At 36.6% G+C, this 22,892-nt stretch overlaps 1 protein-coding gene across 17 annotated transcripts in view; it reads right to left on the bottom strand.

The window, feature by feature from the left end:
• LMNTD1 (lamin tail domain containing 1) overlaps nt 1-22,892 on the bottom strand; it is a 525,504-nt gene that overhangs the window by 55,670 nt on the left and 446,942 nt on the right. For 3 of the 17 annotated variants that reach the window (XR_005794518.1, XM_040488621.1, XM_040488622.1), the window contains one exon: nt 20,391-20,446. The exons of 11 other annotated variants lie outside the window; for them this stretch is intronic. Coding sequence is in view for 3 of the 6 variants with exons in the window: in XM_040488621.1 (XP_040344555.1) it covers nt 20,393-20,446 (54 nt within the window). In the remaining 3 variants the exon portion in view is untranslated. Of the gene's footprint in view, nt 1-15,617; nt 16,230-20,390; nt 20,447-22,892 lie in introns of those variants that run through there. 3 more of the 17 variants (XR_005794516.1, XM_040488620.1, XR_005794517.1) reach the window with 2 other exon arrangements.

Here is a 22,892-nt window from a genome sequence, read left to right as displayed (position 1 = left end):
GATAGTCCTTGGTCTTTACTTTCAGAAACATGGATGTAGGTTTTTGTTCAGGCCATTCCCATGGTTCCCAAACTGGTCTGTGCATCAGAATTACCTGGGGGCCTTGTTAAATATAGATTCCCAGGACCCACCACTAAATTTAATCAGGCCTGGCAGTCTGAATGTTGACCGACTCCACAAGTGATTATTATACAACCAGTCTGGCCTTCACTGGAGGACTGGATTTGGGAAGCTGCTCTTCCAGTGGCCTGTGAACTACACCATTTTAGGAGGACAAAGACTCAGGGCAGTGTGTTTCTGTGACCCAGCAGAGCCCACTTAGAAGCTGTTGAAGGTTGGGTAGCAGCTTAGGTGGTAAGTCTCCTCTCCTGCCCTGAACTCAATAATATCAGCCCCTCCTACCTGAATATACTTGCATAAAGGATTACAAAGTTAAGAAAGGTTGGCAAACTACTCTCCATGCCACAGTGGCAACCATTATCAACCGCATCTTTGCTTTGTCATTTATTTTATCAACAGAAGAATTAAGGATATATAAGGATAAGAATACCCCTGGTAAGAGGCCAAAGTCCCCTCCTCATTCCCTGAAGAAGAGATGGTGTAGTTGTGACACTGTTGGTCAGGCCTTCCTAGAACCAAGGCAGTGTCTATAGGCCTCTTGAGGCTCCCAAGAGATGCTGCCATGGATTAGCTTATATCCTTCTTCTTCTTCCTTTTTTTTTTAAATTTTTTATTTATTTTTGAGAGAGAGAGAGAACAAAAGCAGGGGAGGGACAGAGACAGAGGGAGACACAGAATCCGAAGCAGATTCCAGGCTCTGAGCTGTCAGCACAGAGCCTGACAACAGGGCTCGAACCCAGGAACGGCGAGATCATGACCTGAGCCCAAGTCAGATGCTTAACTGACTGAGTCACCCAGGCGCCATGGTTATGTCCTTCTGATTAGAGAGTCCTCTGGGACTGGCTATGGAGGCTTTTAGAGCTCTGTTTTCAATTATTAAAAGCATGGCAAGGATCCAGAAAACATTTATTGTAATAATAATAATAATAATAATAATAATAATAATAATAAAAACAACAAATATAATAATAGTAGTAGTAATAATAATAATTTTAAAAGTCAGGGCTCTAGCAGATTTTTTTCAACCCCTCTAGATGAGCTTATCTAAAGTGAAAGCTCCAAATATAATAACCTACTAGGAGAGTGGATGAGTCACTGATCAGTCATAGCTAGAGTATGTCACCACTCATTGGGCCTATGTGTTTTGGGCTGTCACTGACTAGGATCAAATCCCTGTCTGCCAATGGGAACAAATTGAAGAAATGGATAAAAGAGAAACCAGATGGAGAGAAATCTAGAATTTGAGACCATCCCCTACCCCCCAAATAATCCTCCAAATGTGATATTGGAGAAGTTTGAGATGATACAAAGAGAATTCATAGGGACCAGGTGATTCCTATTAAAAATGAGACTATCCAGGAAAAAACAAAGGATGGAGAAGAGGTGATCATTGAGTCACTTAAAATCCTGGTGCTGGCTACAGGGTAAGATGTTGAATGTTCTAACTTCTTATTTGGATTCAGGAAGAAGGATGGGAAAATATGAATCAGGTGGTGTTTATTTCAGTTTGCTTTTATCCAAATAAATTTTTATTTAAGTGTATCTTATATATGTGAAGGTACAAAATTATAAATTTATAGTTAGGTGACTTTTTACAAGGTAAACTTATGACTTTTATAAAGTGAGTATAGAATGAAGAATTATCAGTTCCCTGGAAGCCTCACCTTGCCTCCTCCTAATCACTGGTTCCCCTGAAGGAAATCACCATCCTAACTACTAACATGGGGGATTAATTTTTCCTACTTTTGAAATTTACATAAATGGACTCATATGGCATGTACTCTGTTATATCTGGCTTCTTTTACAGTATTTGTGAGTTCATCTACATGTTTGTGTGTAGCTGTTCATTTTCATTACTATATAGTGTTCCATCCTATGGACATACCACAGATTCTCTATTCTATTGCCAGACTATTTAAGGTTCTTTTCAACTCTTTGCTATTACAAATAATGCTGCTATGAATTTGTGTGTTTTTATGATAATCTTTATCTTTTACATTATTATAAAAGGAGTTCAACTATTTTTATTTAAGAAGAACATGTTGAATACATGACAAAGTATTTTCCTGGAACTAAAATAAGTATATTTGTATAAGAATAAAATATTACGAGCATACACTATCAATGGTACACATCACAACCTCCTCTTTTACTTTGTGAATAGTGGGAGAAAACCACAAACACATGATTAGAGTATTGAGAAGTATTGTCAGGAAAACTGTATTTATGGCTCCTTTGGTTGAGAAATTTATAATGTAGTTTTCTGTTTTTCACTATAGACCATAATCTGGGTGATCTTTTCCTGATAGGAAATCCTTAAACCAATTCATAATATCTTATTAATCATATATTAATATATTATATATTATCATATATTATGATATATCATATTAATATATAACATATATAATATATAACATATATCATATATTAATCATATTAATCATATATTAAAAGTTCATTTAAAACTGTTGTTTCTCCATGACTGTGTTCTAGCTCTGGTGTCTTGGTGAGGGAGTGGTGGATGAATGCCAGCTCAGTGGTGCTCTCTCTGCATATTCCATAATGTCCATGTTGCCTCTGTGTATCAGTTAGGATCACGTTTAGCTCCACATTACAAAACAACAGTATGAAACAAGACAAAATAACAGTGACTTAAGCTCGATATGGTTTATTTCTCTCTTAGTTTGGGGATACATTATGATATCTTTAAGATAGTATTGGCGATCCAAGCTTTTATTTTCCTTATCTGTTATCCTAAGCACACAACTTCCATTCCAATGGTCACCACTGATAGCTGGTCCATGTTAAAGGCAAGGAGGAGGGAGGAGGGTGGAGGAGGAGGAGGGGGAGGAAGAAATTCTTGAACAGTCAGATTTCTCAAGACTTCTTTTAAATCAAAACTAAAGTAACCACTTAATTTACTCAGTAAGTTAGGTCAGCGGATACATACTTAAGTCACCAACATATATTATGTTTTGCCTTTTCTTTGTGTATTGTGTATTGTGTATTTGTGTATTTGCCTTTTCTTTCTATGTGTATTGCCTTTTCTTCTGATACACATACATACACACACACACACACTGACCCTTGAACAATACAAGAGCTAGGGGCCCTGACTCCCCATGCAGTTGAAAATCTGCATATATTTTGCCTCCCCCAAAACTTTACTAATAGCCTACTGTTGACTGGAAGCCTTAATGATAACAGTTGATTAACACATATTTTATGTTATATGTATTATATACTATATTCTTAAAGTAAGTTGGAGAAAAGAAAGTGTTAAGAAAATCATAAAGAAGAGAAAATACATTTACAGTACGGGTCTATATTTCCACGATAAGTGAGCCTGCGCAGTTCACACCTGTGTTGTTCAAAGGTCTTATATATGTGTGTGTGTGTGTGTGTGTGTGTGTGTGTGTGTGTGTATGGCAAGATGTAAAGAATATTGAAAATAAATTCCTCTGAATTTTCACTTAAAGGCTAAGTTAAGCACTACCTTACTTTTCTAACTCAAATCTCTTCAGCAGTGTTTTCCTTTGTGGTAATGGAAAATAGCTGATTGTGGATGATTAGATAAAAGTGAAATAACTTGCAAAACAGTTCAGAATATGTATGAAAACAAAATGGAAACGAAAAAAAGCAATAAATAAAGAATTCTGCATACTCTAAACTTCAGGCTATAAAATGGCTGTTGTCAGCAGCACACGTTTGACTGTTACTAGGTAAAGTGATTAACTGGCTAAATTTGATTAGAATCAACAGAAGATATGTTGAGACCTAATAACTGTTAACTTCATATTGATCCCAGAACCACATTAGCTTCAACAGCTTCCATTGTCTTTAATTTTACATTTCCCAGTAATTGTATTTTTTACAGTTGTCAGAGATCATTAATCTTGATGTTCTAAGACAATTTACTTTCATAGGAAAAAAAAAATACAGCACAGGACTTAACACCAATCTAAACCGCCACAATAAGACACTATTAATATTTATGCAATAACTTGATTCATCATACTTTTTGAGAATGATTTGGGGGTGTCTCTTTTCCTTATTAAAAAAAAAAACAGTTAAATTCTGGATAGATTCTTTGCTAATGTTCCCAGTGAGCGTCAGTAATCAAATGTAAGAGATAAAGACAAGTGTCGTTCCTTTTAAAATGAAGAAACAGGGAGCGAAATTTATCACATTTTGAATTTTTTCAGAAGATTCACCTCTCATATCCCTGAACTCCTATCCTCCTTGCGCCTTCCTGGGTGAGTGTGTTTATTATGTTCAGCCCCTCACTTAAAAAGGCCCAGGCTCAGGAAACAGCTGTTCACAATTAAATTAATTATCATTTGTCAACGGCATTCTGGGGCCCAGAAATTCTATGTTCACAGAAGAGAATGTTGCCATGTCACAGTGCACTTCAGAATGTGTGTTCACTTATATTAACCATCCAGCTTGGTAAAGTGTTTTTAAGGTTTTCAAAGTAGTGACAATATCTTTGTCACTATAACTACTGCCACATGATCCACTAATATTTCTCTAACTTTAGACTGTTTGCTCATCATTTATCTAAGAAATTTTTAGTAGCCTTTGATTTTGACACAGAATTTATACATCTGAGTCAAGTAGCAGAGAATAAAATGGGTATAAGAAATATCAGTGTGGTCCTTTAAGAATGAATACTTAATGGCTGAAGAGAAAGTTTCTTAGGTAGTAACCCCACAAAATTTATGAATTAGAATTCTAACCCTTTAACCCCTTGGTTAAAATATTTCTTTGTTGAAATAAATAATCTGGAGAACTAAATAGGACTTGGAGGGGCGCCTGGGTGGCGCAGTCCGTTAAGCGTCCGACTTCAGCCAGGTCACGATCTCGCGGTCCGTGAGCTCGAGCCCCGCGTCGGGCTCTGGGCTGATGGCTCAGAGCCTGGAGCCTGTTTCTGATTCTGTGTCTCCCTCTCTCTCTGCCCCTCCCCCGTTCATGCTCTGTCTCTCTCTGTCCCAAAAAAAAAAAATAAATAAACGTTAAAAAAAAAAAAAAATAAAAATAAAAAAAAAATAAATAAATAGGACTTGGAGGACCAACAGCTTTAAGTATACTGACTAACCTTAAGATTGTGTCTATTTATGCAACGAAAGTTCATTCAGAAAGGGGATTAACCTCAAATTTTCCAGGTAGTTGACAGAAAAAGCAAGTGTATTTAAGTTACCCAGATAGTTACTTTTGAGTTTTTCTTCTGGAATTCCTTTTTTTTTTTTTTAATTTTTGGAGTTGAGAAAGAGGGAGTTAGATTTAGTAAATATTCACACTTTATTCAATTAGAGTTTTCAATTAAAGTTAAATTCTCCCTAAATTATTTTTATTTATTTTTAAAATTTATTTATTTAGTTTTGAGAGGCTGGGAGGGGGGAGGGGCAGAGAGAGAGGGAGAGAGAGAATCCCAACTGACTGAGCCACCCAGGTGCACCTAAATTATTTTTATTTTTAAAATAATATGTTCATTAGCATTTTTGGACGCCAAGTAAATAAGCTGACACGTAGAAGTAATAAATATGCACAAATATGTCTCTTGAAGCATTGTTTACAATAGGTCCTATAGGTGAATAGATAGATAAATGAGATTCAACTCAAGGCATTTTAAGCAGTTATAAAGACTATGAAGCAATATGTACTATGTTTATGATAAAATTACATAAGAAAATCCAATAATATTATTGAAAAACAAAAAGAAGAAAAAACGGTATATAAAGATTGTAGGTACTGATTTCAAGCATACTTATTTATATAGCTTTCAGTATCTTTATGATATGGCTACCAGTTTATTAGTGTAATTTGAAATAATATATTAGATTTATTTTATTTATTAAAAAAATTTTTTTTAATGTTTATTTATTTCTGAGACAGAGAGAGACAGAGCATGAGTAGGGGAGGGGCAGAAAGAGAGGGAGACACAGAATCAGAAGCAGGCTCCAGGCTCTGAGCTGTCAGCACAGAGCCTGATGCAGGGCTTGAACTCACAGACCACGAGATCATGACCTGGGCTGAAGTTGGACGCTTAACCGACTAAGCCACCCAGACACCTCAGATTTATTTTTATACCAAAGAGATATTGTGAAAATGTTACTGATAAAATCTAAAGGAAACCAGAAAATTTATTTTTTGGTAACTATTTGAGGTTAAACAACAACAAAAAACAAACAATTCAGCAAATATCTTTTGAGATTCCAGCTCCCTGCTCCAAATCAGCTCTCCCTACTTGTTGAACATTTAAAAGTTTTGAATAAGCCTATAATGTACAATTTACTTTTTTGTAACATTATCCCATATTTCCATCTCCTAAGTCCCCCTTTCAAAAAAAATAGCAAGACATAAGCAAACAAACCTACACTTAGCAAAGAAACACTATAGATAATGACAGAAATCTATAGTGTTTGTTGCTAGCTGCAAAAGAACTAGCCAAACTCCATTTGGCAATTTCAAAGAGGATTTACTTATATTCGTAAAATTTTTCTAACATAAGTGAAATTTAAACCATAGTACCTCCTCTTTAAGGATATCATTTCTGAAACACATGGCAATTACAAAACTTATTGAGGCATATGTCCCTTAGTTGTCAGTGAACAAAAGTTAACAAATCTATTATCTAGATGGAATGGATAAATTTATAAAAGTTAAAAATGAAGGATTTACAGTTAAGGTGTGGACAAAAGGAAACCTTATTTGATGGTATGGAAGGGAACTTGAAAAATGAAAATCACTTCTTAAAATTTTTATGAATAGCTTAAGTTCAGAACTAAAGCCTTTCCTTTCTCTTTTGCATGATTAAACTATTTTGTTTGTTTTCTGGAGGCGTAGGGTCATCAACATCTTCTAGGCTGAGTTAGTAGTTCTAGTTGAATGCACAACTTAATCAGGAAGTATGTGCAAAGCTTCTGTGATCCTAGTAATATACTTAAAACTCTAATTAGTGCTTCTCTAACACTGATGTGCATATTAACCACTGAGGAATAGAATTAAAATGTGGATTCTAACTCAGTAAGTCTAGGGTTGATTCTAAGGTGATGGGTTTCAACAAGCTCCCAGGTGATTCAATGCAACTGTTCTAGAGACTAATCTTGACTAGCACCATGCCAGAGTACCAGAAGGCAAAGTTCTTTGCCTTTGTAGAAGTGAAATAGATGTAGACAGTTGACAGAGGTGAGCCATAGAGCAATTGGGCAGATGTAAATAAAACAGCTGCAATTGAGCTCTAGTTGACTGGTGGTGTTGGGGGCCAATGTTGCCTGAGGATAAAATGAGAGCTGTCTAGTTCAGTGGCTTGTACAAAGTAGGTGCTCAATAACTGTTTTTTCCTCTTCTTTCTATAAAAACAATTATTAAATGAAACTACTAGCAAACAAGTCCAAATAATATTTCAGCATTCTATAATGATAAAATCAAAGGCTGATTAGAGAATGGGCCAATGGATATACTGGAGAGTGCAGAAGCCATTACTTAATTACTTAAATTTGAAATCAGGGTTCCTTTTGGAAAAGACTGACTTATTTAGCAACAATAAGAAAAAAGCTAGAAAGAGTAATTTTCCATAAGAGAAGTAATAGGAAAGTCAACCATGGAGGTGGGGGGATGGTTGGAGTTAGAACTGGACTAGGAAGCTAAGGAAATGGGGTTAAGAAGGAAGGTTGATGAAGCAACATACTTTTATGGGAGGAATGTCTTTGAGAAGTTCCCAGAGATGGTGTGATACTGTGATTTATAGTAAGAAATAGATATTTGGTCTTTGTACCTGGCACAGAGCTCCCCCAACCCTTGTAATTTCCCGTGATGAGAGAGCTTTTGTTATGTTAATAAGAGACTTTTGGAAAACATTTAAAGATGTGGGCTGGTTGCCAGGGGAGCCAACCTAGTGATTATAGTTTAGTTCCATATTACCACTCCCACCTCCCGCCCCAACCTCTGGGGAGGAGAAGGGGGGCTGAATCAATCACCAGTGGCCATTGATTTCGTCAATCATGTCTCTGTAATGAAGCCTCCAAAAAGACACAAAAATATGGGATTTGGAGAGCTTCCTGTTTGGTGAATATGTGAAGATTTGGGGAGAGTAGTATGCTCTGGGAGAGGGCATGGAAACTCTGAGCCTCTTCCCCATACCTTGCCCTATGCATCTCTTCCATATGGCTGTTTCTGAGTTACACCCTTTTATAAAAAGCTGGTAATCTAGTAAGTAAAATGTTTTCCTGAGTTCTGGGAGCTGCTTTGGTGAATTCATCTAATTCAAGGAGGGGTCCGTCGGAACCTCTGATCTATAGAGGTGGTCAGAAGCACCAGAACCTTTGGTCAGAAGCACAGGTGACAACCTGGACTTGTGAGGGGCATCTAAAGTGGTGGTGGGGTGGTGGGCAGTCAGGTAGGACTGAGCCCTTATCCTGTAGGATTTGATGCTTTCTCCAGGTAGTGGTAGAATTGAGTTAAATTGTAGCTAAGGTTGGAGAATTGCTTGGTGTGGGCAAACACACACACACACACACACACACACACACACACACACACACTATAACTGAGTGCAGAATCTTTTTTTAATGTTTATTTATTTCAAGAAAGAAAGAGTGCACCTGTGTGAGCAGGGGAGGGGCAGAGAATGTGGAAGAGAGAAAGAAAGTCCTAAGCAGGCTCCATGCCCAGTGCAGAGCCTGACATGGGCTCAACCCCATGACCCTGAGATCATGACCTAAGCAGAAATCAAGAGTCAGACACTTAACTGACTGAGCCACCCAGGCACCCCCAGAATCTTTTTGTAAAGTAATCTCTACACCCAACATGGGGCTGAAACTCATGACCCCAAGATCAAGGGTCTGATGCTCTACCAACTGAGCCAGCTAGGCGCCCCTGGGTGCAGAATTTTGTCTGGGAATATTGCAAAAACTTCAGAACAGATATGTTAAACATTCAGTTCTAAGTTAATTGCTGTGCTGTAGACTAAGTCACATAAATCCTCTCTATTGCCCCAATGCAATGTGTGCTGGACACACACAGCCTTACGTAGGAAGTACTTTGGGGTGTGGAGGATTCTGGTAGTATTCAGCCTCATTCTGGTAGTATCCAGCAATGTTTAGCTTGAGGGAAAGGATAGCAAATGCAGAAGGTAAGACAAGAATAGCTCTTGGAGAATTCAGCAGGAGGTAATTTGTGACCAGGGGGAACACCACCCCTCTATACAATCAATAATCCCCCAGAGTTACTGGGAAAGATGAGGGTTTCCCAAAATGTGGGCAGAAGGAGTCCTTGGGAACATTTAGAGGTTGATAATTTACATAAAAATAAAATGCTAATTAGGATAGTAATATGCAAATAAATACAGAAGAGAGAAGCACAATTTGACCAGAAATCAACCAGAAGATTTAACACACCTTGGACTTCACTTCAGATTTCAAACTATAGGGGAGTAAGCACCAATGTGGGATCTTGAACCACAATATGTGAGCTAATTTTCACTTTGGAAAAACTAATAGTGCAGGCTTAAAAAAGTATAGGTCATTCTTATTAGCACATTTTTCAAAAGTCTTTTTAAAATTAGAATTATCTTCCCATTCCCCATGAAGTTTTTACCTGAAAATTCTATAACATAGGGTTAGAATAATTCAAGCCAACTTTTTAATTTAGGTTCACACCCCCTTAACAGAATACCTTACTCAGTTCCTGAGACCACTCCTTGCCACTTCCTGGCAATTTCCCAGTAGCATATTTTCACAAAGGAGATTCGACAATATGCCATTATTAACTTGGTAACATGAGTTAATTGTACAGATTGATATTAGCTTAACATTAAATTCCTGGGGGGTGGGGAACCCATCACACAAACCATGGCTGCCTTCTTTGAGTTTTTATTTGTATGTTGTGTTCTAACTGTAGATGACGGAGGTAGAGAGAATTTTCAGAAGTGTATGCTGACAGCAAGATAGACCTTTACTCTGAAGCCAAAGCTAGATGTAATCAAACACTGCATTCGCTCAATGACTTTCAAGTTTTATAACTATATATGTGTAGCCAGAAATGCTATACTCCATGTTTTTATTTCTCACTGAAAAAAAATTTTGTTTTTATTTTTTTGTTTTAAAGCAAGTTTTATAAAAAGTGAGTCTGGAAAAGTTAAGGTTTCTTAGAAAAATAGTCATCATATTACAGTGGAACAAATTCTTTCTCCATCTCTCACTTTCCAATGTACTGACAGACTCCGAAGGCAAATCTGGAATTACTATGTCCCTTCTGTAACGTATGGGAGCAAGTTCAAACACTTGGCCCCAGAACACAAAGCTCAGGATTGGCTCAATCTACCTTACAAGCCTTATTTCCTTGTTTTTCCTTTCATTCCTTATTCTATGAGCACCAATATAAACGGCCATTTCTCAAAACACCCAGTGCCTTCCATTTATTTGCTGCATGTGCCGATTAACTTTCCTTTTCTCCGTTTGCGTGAAGTATCTTTACTTTTCTCTTAAAATCAGCTCCATGGCACCTATCTGGTATTCTTCATTCTCTAAGAACCCACGAGATGTTGTGTTTAGCTTTACTGTAGTATGTCTTTGATTTTTTTGTTTTTTGTTACAAGTATGTTTTCCACTGGCCTATGAGTCCCATAAAACCATGAATCATGTATCTTTTAAATTCCAGTGCTTAGCATATAATACTAGTTGCTCAAAAAATATTTGATGACTGGGGCACCTGGGTGGCTCAGTCGGTTAAGCGTCCAACTTCAGCTTAGGTCATGATCTTACGGTTCGTGAGTTCGAGCCCCATGTTGGGCTCTGTGCTGACAGCTCAGAGCCTGGAACCTGCTTCAGATTCTGTGTCTCCCTCTCTCTCAGCCCCTCCCCTGCTCATGCTCTGTCTCTTTCTGTGTCTCAATAATAAATAAACATTAAAAAAAATTTGGTGATTAAGAATGCATGACAGGGAAAAATGAGCCTACAAAATACAAACTAACTAAAATACAACTACAGGCCCTTCAAAATGTATCTCTAGCTAATCCACATATATTTTAGTGATTTAAAGAGAGAAAGATGTTGAGGGGTCCAAGACAGGTGGTGCAAGAAATTAAGAGTTAATTTACAATTTCTACAGCCTATTACTGTTTCAAGGCAATATTTTAAACAGGTGTCCCTTGCTCACAATATACCCAAATAAAGTTTCTTGCTGTTTTGTTGTGATTCTTTGAAATAGCAGGATTCAACTGGTCCACCAAATTAACTAGGAGATATATTTTATTTTCCAAGATTGGGGCACACATTCCCAACTGAGATAAAAAAGGCAAGATCAAATTGAAAAGAAGTATGTATTTTCTTGGTGATTTACAAGTAGTGCTGGTTTTAAAACAAGGCCACAATATTCTTAGGCCTCCGACAGAGAAGTGGTATCTATGTCCTCTCCCCTGGAATACAGGCTCCATAGCTCCTTGACTAATAGTACATGGCAGAGTGATGCTGTGTCATTTTCTGCAGCCAGGTCTTAAGAAATTGGTAGCTTCCACTTCCTATTTCTTGGGGCACTTACTCTTGGAACCTAGACACCTTGTATGAGGGAGCCCAAGCTGCCTCATGGAGAGGCCGTGGGTCAGCAACAATTTGCCTGCCGCTTGGATGAGCTATCTTGGGAGGGGATGTTTTCCTACCCACACCCATCCCCAAGCTCTTTATAGTTGCCCTGTTTTCAGCAGAGCAGGAATTATGAGAAATGACCTTGAAAAATATTTCCTATGATATTTCCACTTACAGTTATTATGTTCCTCCTTCTTGACCTAACTCTAATTATTAGTTGACTACTGTAAAATCTAATGTGCAAAACAAGTAGAAGGTAGGGAAGAGTATTTATCACTCATCCTTGCAATCTGTTGATATTAAGGCAAAATCTGGCTGCCTGGCCATCACACTGACCTCTTATTTAGAGAAAACTTTCTCCTTTCTCAGGACCACAATACGGACACATATAGAACATGGGTAGATCAGACAATACTGCTTTCAAACAATTTCACAAGTTTTACATTTTCTCATACTGTGGTAAAATAAAAACAACAGGCTGGTAATTTCATGGCATTCAACCTACTGAAACTGTCTTTAGTCTAAGAAAAGTAAAATATTAGGAAGGTAAAACTTTAAAAATAAAACAAAATTTATAATTGTGTCTAGTTTGTCTTGTAATGTATTCCAAAGAATATGAATATGTTATGAATATGTCTATATAGATATATTTCAAGTCCATATGTATATAAACATAAATGAGTGGTAACCACTTACATTCTCTAAGTGCAAAGCTGTATTATTGCTATACATTTAAAACTTGCTCAGATTGTTAGAATCTAATGCCTCCTCTACTTGGACTTGGGATCAAGTGCTAAGAGTAGCAGGAGTTTACCTCCTAAAAGAACTCTAGCCCTGATACTGATCTGAAAATTTGGCTTCCTCGTCAAAACTCATTGGCAATTAACCAAAAACACTTCATCATCAGAGCAGTGTTTACATTTTCACATTTTTTTCATTATTTCTTGCCAAAATCATAAAGTGTATGTGTGTGTGTGTGTGTGTGTGTGTGTGTGTGTGTGTGTGAGAGAGAGAGAGAGAGAGAGAGAGAGAGAGAGAGAGAGAGAGAGGAAGGGGCAGACAGAATGTGCTGGGGTAGGGCTTGAAATGTTCATCTATTTTGGAAAATATTCAGCAGTAAGTAGGGTTTAGGATTTCTTTTTCATTGTAATTCATCTGGCTCATTCACCTGTAGATGAATTTGTTTCCCTAAACAGTGAATGTTGTTTAGCAGTGTCATTATTCAAATGCCTTATGAAATAATCCTCACAAGTCCTACAGTCCTCTGTTTGTAAGTAATTACAGAGTGGTGCTGCTAACCTTCAGAAGGCAACAATGAAGTGGAAATTTCTGAAACTGTGAGATAAAGCTCACTGCTATGTAAGGCTGCTGAAGCCTAAATGATCAATGTTGTAACTTTCACTCACAGAAGCTTAGGAAAACAAAATGCTCCAAATCCACATTCTCTCTTTGTAATCCTTAAATAGGCTTGCCTGAGTGTTAACATTTAGGCAGTAAATGATTTACACCAGCAAAGGTGGGTCTATCTTCCCCCACGTATACCATTCTGGACAGAAACTGACAGTTCCTGCACAGGAAGATAGTTGAGGCATTGTACTAGAACACTCTGTGGTGACTTAACTGGCAAGGAATCTACTACAAATCCCAGCACTGAGCATTTATTTCTCTGTTTTGCAGGGGCAAAAGGTTATACACTTTCTAAAAGTGCACTTTGCAAAAGTAAACAGTCCTTAAATGTACCATATTTTCAACCACCCAGAGAGGAAATGATCGGAGGAGATATTATGTTATTGATGAAGTGTCGATGAATTAGGAATATGTAGATGAAATTCTTCTGAAACTACATAATCTTTAAATATAAGGAAAGCTATCTGAGCTGAAACGTGTTTTGCATTAGGAAACCTTTGCTCATATGAGGGAAATAATTGGAAACACCTGAAGCTTACATGCCACTTCTTTCATGTGTTTCTATCCAAATCTTTGAGGGAAGGAGGTTGGAAATCTGTTATGGGTGAGATCGCTTATTGGCGATAGTTACCAGAACCCTTTTGGTTGTATGTTTATACTCTCAATGTTAACATGATAATCACAAAAGGGGACAGCTGGAAGAAATTGTAAACCATGAAATAAGTTAACTTTTATTGTGTACTCTGATGCCCTGTGGTCTTCTCATAACACCAGGACTACACAATTTCTATAGTAACCATGAAAAAGACAGAACAGCCTACACAATTTAGCCAACACACGATTCAAAGATACTACTTAATAGTTCAAAGTAGCATAAAGTATTATTGGCAGTTTTCTGAAAACGGCAAGTCTATTCCTAAATGTCCAAAGAATGAGGAAATAATGTGATCAGTGTGGCCTGGTGACTAGAAAATATTTATGCTGCATCACTATGCAGGGGTTAATGTGAATCCTTTTTATATTAAACCCAAAAATATCTGACAATTTTTTTTTTGTTAAGCAATGTATATCTTCTCAGATGCTTTAGACTTGCATATGACTTTTACTTTTCACCTTGGAAAAACTAATCAGTTTTATTAAAGGGTTTTTTTTTTATCATTTTGACTATTTTTATTTTATTTTTTTTTTAATTTTTTTTTTCAACGTTTATTTATTTTTGGGACAGAGAGAGACAGAGCATGAACAGGGGAGGGGCAGAGAGAGAGAGGGAGACACAGAATCGGAAACAGGCTCCAGGCTCTGAGCCATCAGCCCAGAGCCCGACGCGGAGCTCGAACTCACGGACCGCGAGATCGTGACCTGGCTGAAGTCGGACGCTTAACCGACTGCGCCACCCAGGCGCCCCCCATTTTGACTATTTTTAAATGTATAATTCAGTGGCATTGGATATACTCACAATATTGTGCAACCATCATCACTATTTCCAGAATGCTTTCATCATCCCAAATATAGATTCTATACCCATTAAATATAACTTCACATTAACTCTTTCCTCTAGTCTCTTGTAAATTCTTTTATACTTTCCACTTCTGTAAGTTTGCCTCTTCTAGGTACCTCAGATAAATGGAATCATAGAATATTCACCCTTTTGTGTCTGGCTTATTTCACTTAGCATTAACATTTTTGAGGTTTACTCATGTTGTAGTATATATTAGAATTTCATTTTTTAATGGGTGGATAATATTCTGTTATATGCATATATCACATTTAAAATATCCATTCATCTGTTGATGGACACTTACGTTGTTTCCACCTTTTGGCTATTGTGAATAATGCTACTATGAATATTGGTATATGTTTGAGTGCTTTGGTATATGACTTTTTAAAAATAAGATATTTTTAGTCTTGGTGTTTGAATGTAATGAAACAGTTCAGTAGTCACCACTGGATGGATTTTGGGGTTATTTTACTTTTCTTTCTTTCTTAATGTTTATTATTTCTGATAGACAGAGACAGAGTGTGAGCTGGAGACGGGCAGAGAGACAGGGAGACACAAAATCCAAACCAGGCTCTAGGCTCTGAGTTGTCAGCAGAGAGCCTGATGCGGGGCTCGAACCACGAGCTGTGAGATCATGATCTGAGCCGAAGTTGGATGCTTAACTGACTGAGCTACCCAGGTGCCCCTACTTTTCTTTATTTTTTTAAACAGATACTGGGAAAAATCCATACTTCTCTCACTCCTCACATTCCAGGACTGTGTACGCCCCATTTTTCTTCACAAGTTATATAAATACACATAAATCAACGTAGGTTAAATTAAATTATGCAGGGTTACATGATATAGATGGGATTTGTCCTCAGAAACTGAAGCAATCATACCTTCTGACTACAAAGAGGGTCAACATTAAAAATGAGTACATTTCATTATTTTTCAAATTCTATACTTGTGGCAGGTATAGAATAAGATTATCAGAGAATAAGGAGTAAGAATGGTCGAATAAAAAAGTAGCTCCATCAGATTATTTAATTGAAACATTCTTGATATGTCATATACATGAGATTTGGGACTTAGTACTGCACCTAAAAGACACTATCTTTGATGAATTTGGGGTAAGTGCAGGCGGGTTTAAAAACACCCAACTAGTTACTCCATAGAAACATCACCTATTACTTCCAGTCATTAGGAAGCTAAATTAATCTGTGCTTTAATGATACAGAACAGATTCCAAGTGTAAAGAATCAGACCACAGATTCAGAATTTCTGAAACATGCTTTTAGAAAATACACCTGCAGAAATGGCAGAAATGGTAGACCTAAGAGCTGGGCAGGTTATAAAAGACTGAAATTAGTTATTGGGGAACATTATATGCATAAAGTGAAAACTGGGATGCTTTTGCTTTTGACCAATGTTTTTCTTTACAGCCTAGAAAACAAATGGTTTAACTTGATCACAAACTTTATCTCCTTCTTTAAGAAATGGTTACCGTAAAGTCCTGAGGAATTATCTTTTCTAAAATAAACCATTTTCTTGCTTGCTGCTGGCTTCTTCTCCCTTGTGAAAGGCTGGCTGTGACATGTTGGGTATCCTTGTATTCTCTAGATTTGAATATTATTGTCCTGATGAAAAATAAAATAAATGGCAGTGCATGGTGAAATATAACACAGATGTTAAATATGCTGAAATTGTTATAGAATATAAAGGAGAGATATTTAAAGTCTTTCAGCTTAATCTTAAATTAAGCCCTGGAAATAGCGGATCTTGAACTTACTCAGGGATGAAGGACAATAATAGGAGGGAGGAAATTATTTTGTGATACCTCAACTTTCACCAAGGTGAAAGGATTCATTTTTTTCTCTTTTCTAACTCAACTCTGTAACGTGTGCTTATTTAGGTTACAGTTTTAATGATGATTTATGATGTAGGCGGCTCTTTGATTCTTAAGAAGCATACCTATTTCATTAGCTGGTCATGGATATTGTTTACTTCTGGCCTTGAATATGAAGATCAAAATTGTTCTGAGGCAACCAGTTTGATGAGCCATTTCTAAATGTTTGTGCCCTTCATTTCCTTCTTGATGGTACCTGAATATTATCTATCTTTTTCATTAAATATCTAAGATGTTTCCTGGATTTAAAATATATGAGATAAAACATAAAAATGTAATAAAAAGGGAAAGTTTCCTTTCTCTGTGTATGCAACTGCTTGAGTCTTCTCTAGGAGTCAGAAGGAGACCTCACACTCTGAGATGTTTATGTTCTATGTCTCCTTTATGAAAGTGGAACTGGAGATGTTTGCATAAGCATCTAGTTTTCTTTAAACTCTGGAATATCTCTGACCCAGTGTGAATATAGATTGCAGGTCTTTTTACTCCCTCCTTACAACCTAACTGTGACACAGTAAGATTAGGCTGGGAAGACAGAGAACAGGGTGTCAAGCAGACTTTGAAGGAAGGAGGTTGTGGGAAACAAATATTCATGACATTTCAACTGAAGAATTTTGGAAACATAACACTTTGAGAGGTGAAAGGAGAAAAATACTAATGAGTAAATGGCAGGAATATACAACTAAGTATAGATTAAAAAATAAAAACATTTGACACCAGAAAATGTAACCATTAGATTTTTAAGACTTCTTTAGCAAGGTTTCACATTAAGGAGTGTTAAATATTAGTCCCTCTTTCCGGGCTGTTAAATACGGACTCATTGCTCACAAAAAAGTGACCCCAGGAGGAGAAATTGTTATGGATGGTTCTTGTCAGGGTCCCAAAGAAGTTTCTTTGGAGGGCTAGAAGTTCATCTCATGTCCACTTTGGGCCATTCAGAACACTAAGAGATATGTGAACATAGGTTAGTTCACAGAAGGACTCCATCACCAGTACTTTACTAGGAGTGCCTCCTAGGTATAGGCACTGTTACCACTTGTGAATTTAATATCCTGTGTTTACAAATTTTGGTGCTTTCTTGTCAGGTCCTAAGCAATTGGATACTCTTGAGGACAGTGCTGGTGATAGGTAACAAATCCTGCTTCTGTCCCTACCCTTTATCCCCTCTCTATTTTCTACCCTAGATTCCTCAGTGTCTCCTGGCAAGTCTGAGAGTTCATATGGCAGGTGGCAGACACAGGGAAATTACCTGGTCATTCCAGAGTTCTCTAACTCTAACTCATGGAAATTTCTGTTTCTGTAACTTCTGTGGCATCACCCACCTACACTGCCCATTAGTCACACAGCAGAACTCCCACACATTCCTTGCAAAGTACTGAGCAAAGAGCATTTGAGAGCTGTGACTCCAAGTACAACTGCATGGTTTTAATCAGTTGTAGCACAAAAATGTGATTAGCAAAGATCCTTGAGAATGAACTTTGCTTTGCTGTTTATACCAACAATTAGCAGTCTGTTAAATTAGCAGTTTTGGAAATAAGACCTGAATCTTTTCTGCTGTATGGAGCAGTCTTAAGATTCTCATGGTAGCCAACTCCTATTTTTTTTTTTTCTGTGAGTAAAAATGTCTCTTTCCTATTTCTACTTCTAAATAAGAAGAGGTATTTTTCCTTTCAGATGAGTTGGGAGGGGGTCAATAAGACAAAGACAATCTTAATGCTAGGATTCTAGTCTTAACTCTGTCACTTACTATCTAAGTGACTTTAGGCAAGTCACTGAATCTCTCTGAGCTAAAGTGTTTTCAACCATAAAACGAGATAATATCAGCCTATCTACTTCATAGGCTCAAACAAGATAATGTGAAAACCATGAAATGCTATATGAGCATATGGCATTATAAGTCGCCAAAGAAAGGTCATGAATATCAATGAGAACTGAAAGATGACTTAGTCTCTGAACAATTTTCCATAAATTGACATTCTGGCCTAAGAGCTGACTACCATATAAAATTTATTCACTGACAGATACAGTAAAATTTTGCTCCCAATAAAGTCTTCAGAAATATTCTGAGGGCACACTAATGGTCAGTCCTAAAGATATCACCAGATGGGGGTGGAGGCTCTGAGAAAACTGTAAGTCACCTGAAACTTTTCAAAACAGGGTGGGAAAAAAAAATCAAGCCTACCAAAGAATCTCCTACAGAGGGGAATCAATGAACAAATTTGTGACTGTAGTGGTTAAGCAAAATAAGAACTGAAGAAAACCAACAGAGGCCAAAAACCTTTCCCAAAATTATATTATCCAATATCCAATAAGAGGATTCAAAACATTTTTCCCCCAACCAAACCCAAAAACAACAAATCCTTGTTTTTATATATAATAACATGTCCACTTTCCAACTTATATGTGGTATAATTCTTTCCTGGCTACAGAAATGAAAGGTAATTGAATTGTAGAAGTGCTGGTTGGTAATGTCTGTGGTGGATTTTAGATTCTCTCCTTTGCATTTCAACTACACTCTGCTCAGGGTTATATCAACTGGAGGAAATGGGTCCCAGGGAAGGTAGACCTCTGAGGGCAGGAATGATATCAGTGGGGATCAAGGCTGGATTCTCCAGTTCTCTGCAGTTAAAAGACCTTAGTTTTAGTTTTGGTTCTGTGGTTGATTATAAGGTGAATTTTGGTAACTTGTCTCTACAGACTTCAGTTGCTCTAAAATGAGGTGTTTTGAAGAAATCTCTACATTCCTGATGTCCTATAATAAGTGTCTGAGAAGAAAGCTTCTCAGAAGAACAGGGAGGTTGGGGCCACCATATTTTTAGGAAGTTGGAAGCTCAAGGGTAATGATGCTACAAAAATAGAGAGTAAAAGTAGACTTGTAAAAGAGAAGGTGACATTCAGAAAAATAGAAGATGATGATGATTAGAGAAAATCTAGAGAGAGACAAGCTGAAATAAATTGGGCCAGCTGAGCAATCTAAGAAAAACTGAAAGGTTGGTACACAGATGTGGGTTGTAGGGGGCACTATGAAAGGCCAGTAGGTTGTGTGAAGTGGTAAAATTAGGCCATTTCTGCCAGTAGGGTCTAGAATACTAACAAGTTAGGGATCAGGTGGCTCCAGCTTTATTCTTAAACCAAGGAATAAACATAAAGCCTACTCACAAAAAAAGAGCAAGAAAACATATAAATAGATCAGTTATGCACTAGAGCAGCATAGGATGTAAACTAGAGAAGAATATTGACCAAAAGGAATCCTTGACCACAAAAAATCACTTGTCATCAGCTCTTTGGGGAACACTTTAAACACAACCACCAACAAAACAGAAAGCCATTGAGATCTTCCTCAATTACTTAGCTGTTAATATCATGAAAAAGATGAGGCAATGTAGAAAGTGACTGGTTAAATGATACAGGGTCATTTATCAACTGAATAGCAGAGGTCAGAGTTCCTAATCCTCCCTTTCATTGCCATTTAAGAGACATAAAACTATAGAGCATCTGCAATCTCTTAAACCAGAACAATTTCTGTTATGCTATTAATAATCTGTTGCTCATAGGAACCAAAATGTATTGGTATAGTTGCAGAATGTTTTTTGAGTATTTGAAGTGACTCTGGATTCTAATTGTCCTTACTTATCCACCAATAAGGATAGCATGAGGAGATAGGGCAAAAAGTAAAGATGTGAAATTTCCTTGTTTCCCATTCTTAGAAAGTTTATCATACAACAGGGAAGATAAAAACTGATGCATCCAAAAGCAACATAAATATTTAACAGAAAATTAATGACTATAGAATATATGAGAACAATCCATGTTCTGATGGCTTTTTATATCTACAAATTATTTTAGTCTTCTTATTTTTCTGCAGAGAAGGAAAATTTGCAATACTGTTACTTACCTTTAAGTTCGTTGCCTATTGCTTTTGTAACTCAGATGTCTTATTTTTCGTGGTCCCTGCAAACCCCCCGCCAAAAGGAGAGAGACTGAGAATCCAATATTCCAAGCAGTGATTTTTTCACATTAAAACAAATCCTAGAAAAAACTATAAAAAAGAATTTTCTTTCTTTGAAGAAGAAATCTAAAGTTTAAGGACATTATTTAATGGTAACTTTAAACAAGGGGTTTGAAAACTACTTGAAAAGTATTGTGTGATTATTAAGCCCAAGTTTTCAGTGAATCATTTTAAAAGGAAACTTATATTTCAAGACATAATTAATCAAAACTTTGAGAGAAGAAATATCCATCTGAAAGATATATTTTTAAAAACTGAGATTGCGGGGTAATTTTACCAGCCTGTAAAATTCCTCAAATTCTCTATTTTCTACACTCACAGCTGCCATAATAATGAAGTAGCTAGTGAAGGGGGGTACAGAAATCAGACTACATCAGGAGGCAGGCAGGAGATGGTGTGTGGACAGAAGTAAATGATGCTTAGCCTCTCAGTTTAGCTAACTTCACCCTGGTGATGAATGAGGTGACAGATATGGTGGCCTCCTTCACTTCTATATACTTAAGCAGCCATTGAAAGTCACTTTGTTTAATTTCTACACAGAAAATGAGAGTATCAAACTGAAATAGCACTCAATTGAATAATACCAAGTACCAATTAGTTCTAGCCCAGAAATGAGATGTTCTTTTATTCCTGTAAAATAAAAGATAAGAAGGCAAAAAATTTTCAAAGTACAGACAATAATGAGCTCCTCTGGAAAAAAAACAACTACAGGAAAAGCTACTCAGTTATATCTAACCCTTTCTTTTTCTCTGAAAGCTCAGAAGAATTATCAAGTTAAATTGCCAGTATTTGATTACAAAGAAACAATATCCAGAGGCTGGATGTGAAAGTGTGATCTGAAAGAAAGATGAACAAAAATGCAGGGTGTTTCTGGTTAACACAGTGATTCTCTTAGTCACTAATAGGTTTCTGAATCCAATGAGTCAGCATGCTATTTGGCTCATCACAGTGAAAACTTTCTGAATAGTAAGTTGTGGACCTGGGGCATGAATAGGTTTCTAAGGTATTTTCCATACCAGAGACAGTGGCTCAGATGTAAGAATCTAGCTCATCATTTCTCACCTTCTGGAGCAATTTGTTGGCATGAAACAAACCTCATGAATATTTTATGTATGTCTTCCCAAACTGAGTGGCCTGAGGATGGAGGTTTTGAATTGCACCCTGAAAACTTGTTCTTCAGCCAACAAAGTACTGATTTTAGAGATAAAAATATTTATAAAAAATTCCAATCTATAATTTCTTGAAATTTAATGACAGAATTATCAGTAGCAGTGGTGTTTATTTCAATTTCAGTGAGTGATGGCAATTTCTTGATGGTTATTTGAGCCCAAAGCATTCAGCCTTAGTAACTTTATTATCGTTTTTTTAATGTTTATTTATTTTGAGAGAAGGAGAGAGTGAGAGAGAGAGAACACTTGCATTAGCAGGGGAGGGTTGGAAAGAGAGGGAGAGAGAGAATCCCAAGCAGGCTCTGCATTGCCAGCACAGAGCCCAACTCTGGGCTTAAGATCATGACCTGAGCTGAAGTCAGGAGTCAGATGCTTAACCAACTAAGCCACCCAGGTGCCCCCCTAGTAACTTTAATCTTACGATACTCTGACTTCCTGAAATAGTATTTCTTACTTGTGTGAAAAAATGGTTCACTAATTATTTTTTTCCATAAATGAGATTATAATATTTCATAACTAAAAGTAAATTACTTTAAAATACTTGTCTTATAATGTTGAATTGTTTTTAGATAACAGATCTAGCCATGAAGTTATCCAATCATTCTGTCATTAGAACTAATATCTTAAAATTCTTTGTATGATTATTTAAAAAAAAACTTTATTTCACCTTTAAGAAGAGACATATAAATGGTTTTATTTGTCTACTATTTAGAAATATGTCCTGTAGGAATATGGTGATGTTATAGTATAAATTTTCTGAAAGCAAGCAACAGAAAGAAAAATCATTACCTCTGAATACATGATGTGATATAATTTCCTTTATAAAAAAGTTCTTGATTTTTTGATGCTGTTATTTTGATAACAAAAAATTGGACAGAAACCCTTGACAGTTTTCAGTGTTCCTTCAACTAATTATTTTCTACTCAGTCTATGTGTAAGAGGTCCAAGTAATTGGCCTTTGCTATTCTAAAGGATAGTCAGATTTTTTCCCCTACATATCAGTTCATATAATTTCTAATTATATTATTGATTAGTACTATGTATGTGTGTGTATAGATAGATAGATACATAGATAGATAGATATAGCGTTAAGTAAAAACCAGAGATGTAACACTCAACATTCCAAATTCTTAATCGATAAATGTAAATAATGTGACATAAGTATAAACATCAATATAGAGAACAAAGAACTTATATAGAGGATACTTAAAGATAATTT

Source organism: Herpailurus yagouaroundi, unplaced genomic scaffold (genome assembly GCF_014898765.1).
Source record: "Herpailurus yagouaroundi ecotype Mexico unplaced genomic scaffold, PumYag 166, whole genome shotgun sequence".
Lineage (NCBI taxonomy): Eukaryota > Metazoa > Chordata > Mammalia > Carnivora > Felidae > Herpailurus > Herpailurus yagouaroundi.
The sequence above is the reverse complement of the archived record's forward strand: the minus strand, read 5'-3'. Positions and strand labels throughout refer to the sequence as shown.